General features: G+C 36.0%; 1 protein-coding gene across 3 annotated transcripts in view; it reads left to right on the top strand.

Annotated features, from left to right (window-relative positions):
* DTWD2 (DTW domain containing 2) overlaps positions 1 to 11,861 on the top strand; it is a 187,690-nt gene extending 175,829 nt beyond the window's left edge. For all 3 annotated transcript variants that reach the window (XM_034773752.1, XM_034773750.1, XM_034773751.1), the window contains 2 exons: positions 3,992 to 4,120; positions 7,934 to 11,861. In XM_034773752.1, coding sequence (XP_034629643.1) covers positions 3,992 to 4,120; positions 7,934 to 8,104 — 300 coding nt within the window. In that variant the 3' untranslated portion in view covers positions 8,105 to 11,861. The remainder of the gene's footprint in view (positions 1 to 3,991; positions 4,121 to 7,933) is intronic.
* The last annotated feature ends 230 nt before the right edge of the window (positions 11,862 to 12,091 follow it).

Here is a 12,091-nt window from a genome sequence, read left to right as displayed (position 1 = left end):
GCACATTGAGAGCTGATGGCCTCAGTCATCAAAACTCCAGAACTGTTTGGAGCCTCCTTTCTTATAGATCCCTCGTAAGTGAGGAATCTGGAAGTACTTTGGAGAAGGGACTAGGATAAAGAACAGGGTAAGGACGGGGAAGAGGATAGTGACCCCAGGTTAGGAGGGCAAGGGAAGGGAATGGTGATGATGATGACAAAGAGGAAGGGACCAGGAGAAGTGGGTAAGAAGCCATTGGCAACCAATGTACTGAATAGAAATTTCAATCTAGTGATACTCTGAAGTGAGCTAAGAAATGTGTTCCTTAACCAGACCTTAGGAATTAGGAAATAATAGGAATTGGCCTCCCATGCCTAGTCATTTTGTAGGGTTTATTGTACTAAGAAAATGAACACAGTGTTTCCTCAAGGATTTGGGAAAGGAACAGATTATTTATGTTAAACCCTACAACTGAGGTTACAAAACAAGTTAACTCATAAGAGAAAATTATATGGAAATTATAAGAGTAAATGAATAATGTCTGAATTCTCACACAGAGGCTAATGCTATGAAATCTGTCATTTCTCAACAGCTGTTTATAAAAGCAATAAAAGCTTTTGGAACTGATAAAACAGACGGTCTAATGGTTGAATGACATTTATCTTTCTTAGAAAATGTTTTACTCGTGTGATATCACGAGTGGTTATCACTTTAGGCAGAACCAATAAATCAGTTTCAAATATGCTTTAAGTCAGTAAATCAATTTTTAACCAAAGTAGCCTAATAAATTATATGAATTAATTTGGTTTCTAATTTGTCTTTCTAAAACATAACAAATAATACTTAAACAGGGTAAATACAGTCTTAATGACGGAGTACAACATGCCCATATATGGAATAAGTCTTGTATGCATGTATTACATTTAATTTTAAAAGAAAGAATATGTGATTATATATAGAATGTAAAATAGGACTTAGACTTTCTGCGTACTCTGTTCTTGTTTTGGGGAAAAAATTGTGGAAATGGAAATTGCATGTTAGCATTTTTTTTTCAAAAGTAAAGAACAAAATGGAATGCTAAAAAATGCAGTTTTACAATCTGTATATTATATATGTTATCTTTGTTTATCAGTTGCAGTAAGTCTGAATGGCCATTGTAATGGCAGTGGCAAAATACTCAGCATCTCTCAGGGTCAGGCCCTCCATTCTAAAGTTTATAGATTACTTCAATACTTCTTTATTTTGTAGTAAGAACTCAAAGGAACTCAGGTATTTGACCGTTACAACATTAGGTTGTTTTAACACATAAAAACATGAGACCTAAATGTTGCATTTTCAAAAAGGACTAGTGATTTTAGGTGCCTCTGCTTTTTAGTGTACAGTTTGAAATACTTAAAAGCTGAAATTTTCACCTGATATTCAGAGAATTGACACTTAGCACTTCTGGAAATAAGGACCGTTAAAGTGTATGAAGTTGGGCTGCAGAATTATCAGTCACTATTGAAAAATCTAGGCCAGATTAATTGAAAATCCCTTAAAATATTGACTTGAATATTAACATGATCCATGCTAAACATCACTACTTAATCCCATTGCTTTTCATTATATTCCGTCCTTTTTCCTAGTTTTGTATATTTGCCTATTTAGATTTTTAACTCTTCAAGGCAGGGACCCTACCTTCTTACCTGTTTGTAAAATTCCACCCATGCTCTTAGCAATATAAAAATAAGAAATTACAAGATAGAATTTCTCACATAAGTAATTTAGAACAAAATAATTTTGTTCAGAGTATTGAATATTTTTAAATCCTTAATGTTTTACCTTGACTTTATGCTGTGAATATGGCATATGGCTGGGAGGTATGATTCCCAGCATAGTAGACAGACTTGTGCTAACTCTATTCAAGCTAGTATGTTAAGAATAGCAGTGTGGATGTTACAGCAGCTCGGACCCTGGGGGTCAGATGAGCTTGGACTTGGGTGGCTAGTCCAAGCCACTATCTATGCCACAATTTCCATTCTGCTATTTTTAGTGTGCTAGCTTGAACAGAGCAAGTGCAAGACTGTTCACCTCCAAGCTGCAATGTAGAGACAAACCAATGGATCCAATTGCAGTATCTGGCCCCTGGAGGATTCTAGTCGGATTGGAATGGAAAAAGAATCATGTAGCCTGAACAGTTATTATACCTGTAAGGTTACGTATCGGGGTACAACATGCACTTGTCACAGATAACAGGTTCTTTCTTAGGCGGCTACTTAAAAGTAATTGAAAAGATAGAATTTGGTGAAACACACACAGAAGCTTTGTTTATTACAGACAACTGTAATTGAAATCATAGGCAAGCATCAATATACAAAATGGTTAGAAAAATAAGTACATTAAAGTGGTTTCCTGCGTTCCTTCTCACAATCTTGCATCATGCATACTTACAACTTATGGAGACCATTGCAAACAGAGATGGAAGGGAAAGTAAGTGGAGCCCATCACAAGAGAGGTCCTGATTCAGTTTGTGTGTCTTGGGGACCCAGTGAACATGAAGAAATGGGAACTGGTTGTAGTATTATGCCCTTTCTTATGGTAATAATATGAATATATACCAAATTTGAACCTTTACACTGATTATAATAGGGTCAATAGCTGTCCCTGTCCATATGTGGCCTTTGGGGTGCCCATGATTATGTATCAAGCATTAATATTCATGAGTTACATCACTTATTTCTTAATAATTCCTATAGGTACATGCAGTCTAACTGCTTAGATACTGCATAGCAACCTAATTGCTGAAGCCCCCCAAAACTCCCTTCTTGACGAATCCTGTGGTAAACTGTACTTGTTTGAGGTGACTCACTCGTCTCTCAAGTTGAGAGTGCAAAATATCTGACCTGGAGCTATCTCCTTAGGACTACACTGTGCTACAAATCCCAGCTTTTAACATAACTACTCCAACAAAGCCTTAATCTAATATACCAGGCCTTTACTACAGCAAGCTTAATGACCAATTTACTTACGTTCACCTATTTACCCCCCTTGCATATTCCAAGCTAAAAAAAGCAATATATCTCAATCATCTTATACTCTTATAATGTAATTTTAGCTCTAGTTAGCATAAAATCATCCATGAGACAGAGTCATAGGTCATAAGATTAGGTCAGAGGTCAACAATCAAAAGGTTCAGAGAGGTTTGCCCATCACTAAGCCTTCAGTAGGTCCGTAAGGTACAACATGTTTTACCAAGTCATGATCACCTCTCTCACCATTACATGCTGCCACAGTTCAGCTCGGCAGAGGCACTCTAGCTGCAGTTCTTTCTTTGTGAGGGGTCCTAATTTTGGGAATTTGCTTCTCCCCTTTGGTCTGCCAGAGCCCAGATTTGTTAACCTTCTGGGCATGCTATAGAGTTCATCTTTTTTTCTTACTTCTTGAGAAAGGCATGGGTTGAGATAGCTACATTTATGTGATACTTTGTTAATATTCATGTTATGATTTTTAATTCATGGAATAGACTCCCAAAGTACTGGATGGGAACCTATTGTAATAGTCTAAGAAGTCTATGACTTTTCTGATTGTACTTCCTTCAGTGATTCATGGCAATCACCTTTTCATCAATAACATTATGTTGGCATAAAAAGCCAGGTCACTACAAATTCAAATGAAACATTAATGAAAGAAATGAAGAAAAAAGGGCTTGTAGGATCAACCGTATATAGTGCTCACATGTTTATTCCAACTCAGTCCAAATCCTCCTCTATTTATAAACCCACTGAGGTCACTGGTGCTAGTTTTGTGAAGAGTTTAGGATTTGGCCCCTACATGGCTAATGTCTATGATTATTCTTCAGCAGCTTCATTCATATGTGAAGATATGTATAGCCTATGACAATTGGCTAACAGGGAACAAGACAGTAGTGAGGTAGGAAGGCAGGTGATTATTAAAAAAATAGAAAGAAAAAAACTTGCTGTATCATAGTAATTGATTTCTTTAAGTTGGGTATGTGTGTGTTTGTTTTTTTCAGGTGCAATTGAAAACAAGCATTTCAAGTCAATATGTAATTCGTACCCAGCCAACAAACACCTGCCTTTCTACACTTGAATGTGCAGCTATTGCCCTTGCCATCATGGAAAAAAATGATGGTATTCAGGAGGTATGTAATTAATTTTAAATAATTGACTTTGTTAATGGAACAGTAGTGTGAAAGCCAAGTTAGTTAGATAATAGTACCATATTTATCTTGAGCACCTTACACATTCGTTACCCAAAGACCTGAATGAGATCATGAGATGCTGCTGGTTGGTTCATTTCAGAGACCTAGCAGGGGTAAGCAAGCAGCTGTCTGCTGATATTATTCTGTTCCTTCTTTGCAGACCATACTCAGGTTTTACTAACTGACACTTGCATACCCATTACTGCAGCTGTCTACTGTGGACTTCCACAAGGTTCCATTCTCTCCCTCATCTTATAGAACATCCCTGTCAAACACCATGGTCTTAAATGCTAACAGTTTGTTCATGATACTTACATTCTTTGCACTGACTGCTAACTACACTATTTTACAGCTATCACCGTAATTGAATTATGCTCTTTTACAATGAGGAGTTGGCTGAAGATAAACCTGGGCAAGACTTTTGGAAGGAAGTGGTGGGCAGAGGGAAATGTTTCAAAGTACCAGCTAGTGTCATAACATCAACTTCTATATAGGGTATCTGCCTTACCAGCTTGAAGGTTGAATGCAGACTAGTGGTGTGACAGTAGCTTTCTGGATCATTCTTCTCTCTCTCTCTCTGTAGTAACATATTGACTGACTTAACACAAGCTTAATTATTATTAGCACCCCCCTTATGAACTCACCCTCCCTCACATCTACTCTCTCTTTTTGACTCCCACTTCTCTTCTGTTCTGCTGTCTTCTGTTTTTTGTACCAAACCCATCATCCTGGGATCTCCCCTAAATTCAAACTGTCCTCATTCTTTCTCCTCTCTCAATCCCTTCTGTATTTTTTTTTGCTTGCCCTCTCCTCATTCATCTTGCACTCCTCCTGTGTACTACTCCTCACTCATTCACTCAGACTGTCCTTTTATTCTCATCAGCTCCTATTCCCTCTCCTCCTCATTCCCCTTACATTTACTTTCTCATCCCATACTTCTGTTTCTCACTCCTTTTTTTTCTCCCTCTTTTCTGAAACAAGATGAGAAGAGTAAATCTACATTTGTCTCTCCATCACTTGAATTTACATCTCTTTGTAAGGTACTCAGATGCTTCAGTTTTGAGTATAAAACAAATATCAAAATAGATAAGAGTTCAGAATTTGCCCAAAATTAAGAAATAGAAAATGTATTGCATTTTTAAATACAGCGCGGCAAACAGAACATTATGTGTTAGAAATGTATGCACTTCTCCAACTACCTTGCTGTTTGAGGTAACTCACTTGGCATTCCTGACTGCAATACTTAAATATTCCCCCTAAGCTGTACAAACAGCATTTGTAGTGTGCTAACTTACACTAATATAGCATGTTGTATTGAATTTTTGTAAATACTTTTCTTCAGATACTTCTAATTCTGTAATTTTTTCAAAATCTACTAGATTCTAAGTACTGGGTCAAACTGCCAGGAAGGTAACAATCCATGGTACTGGTGTTTTTTATGTGTAGAATTTACATATTTATTCTGTCTCACCCATGCTGCTTTCAGTCTAGAAGATTAAGATTTGATATTTTGTAGCAAATGAAAATGCTAGTAAAATTTGCAGCGATTTCAGTCTTTTATCTAATTTTCATGGATCCAAAAAACTTGATGATTATTTAGATAATCAGTGATTCATCAGCAGTAAATGACATGGTAATTAGCATGTGGAACCAAAATTTTAAGCTGGATCTTCAAAGCTTTGTGCTTTGCACTCTGTTTCGTTTTTTAATGATAGCTGAAAACAGTTGACGTTGACAGGATCTTTTGATCTTGTAAACCTTATGCCTTAAATATATTTCAGAAAATAAAGATGTATCCCTTTATTTGAGAACAAATCTGTGACAGAAATATTTAAATTGGGGTATTTTACTGAATTGACCTGCACATATACTGCATAGTTCTCTACATAATAGGAGGAGCACAACTTCAATTTACTTTCAGTTGAATGGTCAAGGGGTTTTTGTTTATTTTTACCCCCAAAGCTTGCATGGTTTCATTGTCTTGAAATACTTTTCAGAGTCAGAAAACTTAGCAACTTATTGTTGATGGGGGTACATACTGTGAAACACACGCAACTCAAGCCTAGTCTCAGATAATCAGACATGCATTGCCGTTTATCTTGTAAAACCATCCACTGTGGAAGCACCGTAATTCATTTTAAAAAATGTGTGTTAATGCTAGTTTTCTGTATCTGAGATCAGGACTGAATCAATACACCGTTTCTATCCTTTAAAAATTACTAATTCAAGAAGAAAAATATAGTATAGCAAATAGAATTTGTTAAAAAAAAATTTGTTGTAATTTACCACCTAGGAGAGAGAAATATTTCCATGACCTGTGTCTAAATGGAAGGAAATAGGGGCACCTGTGTGTCATAGGTCCTGATTCAGCCAAGATATTTAAACATGTGACTTACTTTAAGTACATGGGATATAGGCTTATGTATATTGCTGAACTGGGGCCTGAATTAAGTCATTCTCATGCCAATATGTCCTGTTAAAACTGTTGGAGTGAAGTAGACACTAGAAGTTTTCTAACTGGTCAGATGCAACTCTTTTTCCATGTCCTTATATGTAGTAGCATTTAGTAGCTACAGAAAGGTTATTGGAGTCAAACTAAGCAATTATCTTTGTTTTATTTTTAAATAGATAAATATTTTTAAATAGGTTTAAAATGTTTTCCTACAGTCAAAGCACAGCACTTGTGAACTTTAACTCTCAGAAGACAGTGCTGATCCAATTCCAGACAAACAATTAATACTCCTACATGGAAATCGGTCTAGCTTTTGCAGAAATGCAGAGATGACCTGAGCTGCCCTCACAGCTAGCTGGAAGATAAAATGCTTTTCTAAGCCTGCCCCATTGACCTGGAATAGTCCTTTAGCGAGAAAATGTGACCCACTGTGTTGCTTCTTTCTACTAATCAACTTAAAACTGTCAATTGCCCTTGGAGAAATTTGGGTCGTGACAGCTCTTGAGTTTGTTTATTCTATTAGGTCAAAGAATACCAATCAGACATTAGCCTTTGCATTGCAAGTTTTGATCCCACTGGTCTATGATGGAAGACTCTGTCAAGACACTAAAATGTCCTCAATGTTCTCAGTCTTTTGTTGCTGGAACTGTAAAATATTAATGGTAATGAGCATTTCAAGAGAGATCTAAGAGGCAGCGAGCAGTACTGGGCCAAATGTGGCTCATCTGCACAGGCGTAGTTCAGGAGGTTTTTGTAAAGGTTGCTTTAAAGCCCATCTTTGCATCCTGGTCCCCACTCTATGCAGAGCTATTCTGGTCCCTCTGCAACAAATTAGGGACACTTAGGACACAAAATTTACGGCCCCAAATTTGCTGGTAGGATTGGCATATTGCAGTAGATTAACAGTCATGCTCCCTTATATCTGAGCCAGATGTAGCTCTATTACATATCCAGAGGAATCTCCAGAGAAGGGGGACAAGTGCATCCCTCATGGCCTGCCCGTACCTTCCTTGGCTTGTCCCTTATCCCAGATGTATCATGGGACCCGAGGATAGGGCTCACAATGTCCAGAGACATCTGTCTTCCACTTTCTGTATGTGGGGAGAGCTGCGTGTGAAGGGCGACGTCTGTATACAGATCACAGAGGTATATTTAGGCCCTTTAGTATCTTACATTCCACTGCATGATAAAACTTGGTAAAATTTTATATTTTAATGATGATCCCTACACATAAAGCCTGGATGAAATGATATCTCCTAGACATATTTAAAAGCTTTTTTGGTTTGTTTTGTTTTTCACAGACTATACTCCGCCCTCTTCAAGCTTTGTGCTCTTTCCAACTTCAGCATGGTGCCCAGATCCATCACAGCAAGGAGCATCTTCTTAAAAATGGTTTATATGACAAACCCATGCCAAAGAATAAACGCAAGCTCAGGAGAATGGAACTCTTAGTGAATAATGTTAAAATCTAGAAAGACTGCACACACAGTACTATGGAATTAATTTTTTTATAGCTAACAAACACAGTTTGATATTGGATTGTTCCAAATAGCCATCCATATGGTAATAGACCTTTTAAACCCTTTGTATTCAGGAGGCTTCCTGTCAATAATGCCAACTACAGTAATAGGCAGCATGTTTAGTTCTGTTGTTATACTAGGCCAGGTGTCTTTGTTCAACTGATAACCCCCTGTGGAGGGGAGGAAAACTGCAGTGAATAATTTAGAGCTATGTTGTCTCTAGAGTCAGTGTATGATCCTCATTAAGACTGGATAGATTTACTTTGGGGAAGCTTTTTCTCAGTACTGAAGAACAGACAGTCTGTTTAAGTAGATTGTGGTAAGGGTAAGGATCCAGTATTTGGAAGAATATTGAATTACTTCTCAGCATTTTAATTTTAATCAGTAATTACAATAGGGTATAACTATAAATTCCTATATTAGTTAGTTAATCTGAACATAAGGAAATGTGATGTGGGCATTTTTGTTTTAGTTTTGTGAGGCGTTTATTATTTTACTAGTCTGTTAACTTGTTATGGATTTATATCCATGTTATTGTGCAGTCATACTTACTTAGAGCCTGTCTGCAGTTTTCAAGGGTTTTGCTTGGCTGAGATAGGCCAATATATTTTGTTCAGATTTTAATAAAAAAGAAAATATGGAAATGAAGATGGAGCTAAGCTTTTATCTGAATTGTAGACCAGGTTCTGCACTCCATACTTGGGCAAAACTCCCCTTGTCTGTAGAATTTGGCCCAAAGAGTATATGCAGTATACCACATCTTGTTTAATCCCTTTGATTTTGGAATTTACATGTATTCCTGCAGAAGTGTCTGTTGAAACCCTTTCAGAATTGAGTAGTCTAGCCAGACTGTAAAAATATGTTTGCAGATGCATCAAATCTTGTGGCGAAATGATTCTCTTTTTTTCAGCAATCGTGGCACTGCAGTGTTGCTGCCAGCAGTGGAAGCACTAGTGAAGACAAGGATCAGATATTTTTATTTGCATCATGAAGCAGGTTTTCATGACGAAAACTAGTGATATTAGGGCTTTACCACAGTGAAAACCTGCTTTATGAAACCGTGGTAGTAAAAGTGCCTGATCCCTGTCCTGACTAGTGGTTCCACTATAAGTGCCAGCAGTGCACTAGATAAGGCCTATTCTTAGGCCTTATCTAGTCTAGGGTATTTTTCCCATAATTTATGACTGCTGCTCCCACTGGACTCTTAAGTGGTCACCAGTGTTTTAACAACTGTGGATTTGTCTATATTAAGAGATCAAGTTTATGTCAGGTCTAGCTAAGATGTTGGCTAACCATGACCTTTTCTTTAGTCTAGATGCTATTTAGATAAATCCCATGTCTGCGGCTAACACTGGTACAGCTGAACTGGTGATAGCGACAATGAGACATTAGGAGCAGAAAGACTAATGTAGACACCCTTACTGTAGAAGCACATTCTCTAGTGAAACAGGCAAGAATTCCTGTTTAAGTAGTAATTAAGCTCTGTGGGTTAACACCACATTGACTAGAATGGAGGATGTTTCCACTTGCTGCTATTGTTTCAGTTTACCTTGTTTCAGATTCAGTGGGACAGCAGTGCATCCTTCAGTTTACACCGTGATGGTTATTTTCCCTAACAGAAGGGTTAAATATTTCTATTCACAAAATGTAAGTTCAAGTTCTGGAGAACAGAGGAAAATCTGTGTTAATACTCTAAATTCACAAACAATTGAAGTCTTAGTGGATCAAAGAAATAGTCTACTTAATTGAGTTATAATCCTACATGAAGTACTTCAGTACAGTACAGTATGTGAATTGAAGGTTTTTTTCAATCCTGCATAAGGGTCAAATTTTCCAGTGTTTTTATGAGAGATTTTTATTGATGTGAATAATCTCATTGATGTGGGGCTACTCCCATGAGTAAGTATTACTTAAGTGAGTAATGTTTGTAGGATCAAGCCCTAATGTTGGACAAGTGGATGTCTGTTGCAGTCAAGTCTGCAGTACTGTCTGTACCATACTAGTAGATCACTATGCAACAGTTATTTTAAAAATGAAAAAAAAATGAAGTTATTTGTTATGCTTCAGTTACTAGAATCCTAAAATTTTACTTTCTTTGAGGATTTTGTCGTTTTTAGTTTAACTGGGATGGGCATCTAGTTGCTATACAGTTGTCACGTGAAGTTACATCAAAGCTGATCACATTTTTTTGTTCATTGCCATTTTACAAAGAGCTAACACTTAATTTGATTAAAGCTGTTTTATCTTCTTCCTCTATTTTAAAAACCAATTCTGTTGCTGCAGTCCTTTCTTGAAAACCAAGCAGAATATATTCTCAAATAATATTTCTTCACGTCTTCTATTCTTTCTGAGCACCTTTTTCATTAATCTTTTCTGGGCACAAAGACATTTAGAGCCTAATTTTCAGGTAGGCCTCAAACCAGTATCTTTTTTTTTTTTTTTTGTAGGCCTAATTTTGCACCTTCAAATAATTGGGTTTTAAATTAATCACAGGTGCAAGTAATATCTGATTTGTGTGTGCGAAAAGTGGTATAACTATCACTTTTGCCTCCAATTTATTATGGACCCCAAAATTCAAGCAGAATTATTTGCAGATATAACATTGTGCATGTAAAGATGGCCCTTAAGCTATTATTCTTGTAAACAGAATTTTGATTGGTTCTGTATACTGAATTGTTATTGTTTAATTTCAATATTTTGTTACATGAAAGTGTCATGCAGGTTGATCAGTTGTGAGTTTATTTTCAGATTTTTATATTTTTGGTGATACTGTATAGCTTTTTAAACAAAATTATGTGCATTAACAAACATTTTCAGAATTTAGCAATCTTGTCTTCAGGCCAACGGGGATCAAACTTGGAAGTTATATTTTAATATATGACAGTTATCTCAAGAAAAGATACTACACAAATTCTTAAATCTTTTTATTGTGAGAGAGCTTGAAGAGCTGTCACCTAATTTCTGTAAGAAATTTTAATTAAAGTAAGTTTATTTTGCATTTTTATTATTTACTTTCATGGTTATCCACTCTTCATTTGTTAATTACCAAAAGATTCTTGGGAGTTTAAAACAGCAGTCTAACAGAGAAGTGAACTTTTAAAAATGTATTTAATACAGTGTATTTTCTTTTAATGTTTGTTTTTCTCCCTTTGTCAGCTTTGCACTTTTAAATGTTGCTGTATAAATACAGTCTGCCCTCTACATTCCACTGAATGGGGAATTGGTGACATTGTAGTACATATGCTGATGACGTTGATATCAAATTTTGGTGAAAAAAGATGTAATTCCATAAAATATTGTAAACTGACAACGTTTCCAGTAGAAGATGTTGGATACAAAAGTTATATGTGATTGTGTGATTGCGAAAACTACATATTTACTTTTTTTTTTTTTTTAAGGTATTTCTGAGCCCTCTTATTTTTATTTTCTCTTTGTAGAAGAATGTATTCTAGAAAGCTTTCAAATTTCAAGATAAAGTTGGTCCAGGAAGAACATGACATGATTTGTTACCTGCAGGACTTTATGCCCATTGCATTCTAACATCTTACAAATTCCATCTGTTGTCAAAATATTAGAAAGCAGTTAGTGTTTCATTAGTTTTCTGTTTTAAAAAATGTTCAAATGATTTGATAAAAGACAAAATTTATTTTTAGACTAAAAGTTTTTCTTCTGTAATGCTAAAATGGATTAAAAAGATGCTCATGCTGTAGTGTTTTCTATTTTTTTTTTTTTTTGTTTAGAAAGGTAATTAACAAACTGAACTCTTTAAAAAGGTATCTGGGTTCAGTAATTTTCTTCTTGAGTAACTTGTGGGGTTCTTTAATATCTATATCCATGCATTCACATAAAATACTTGATACTTTCAGTTTACACATGATTAAACAAGATTATCATGACTGTGTCATTGGTCCTATACGGCACACATCACATAGGCTTCAC

This window comes from Trachemys scripta, chromosome 6 (assembly GCF_013100865.1).
Source record: "Trachemys scripta elegans isolate TJP31775 chromosome 6, CAS_Tse_1.0, whole genome shotgun sequence".
Lineage (NCBI taxonomy): Eukaryota > Metazoa > Chordata > Testudines > Emydidae > Trachemys > Trachemys scripta.
This window is presented reverse-complemented; position numbering and strand designations above follow the sequence as displayed.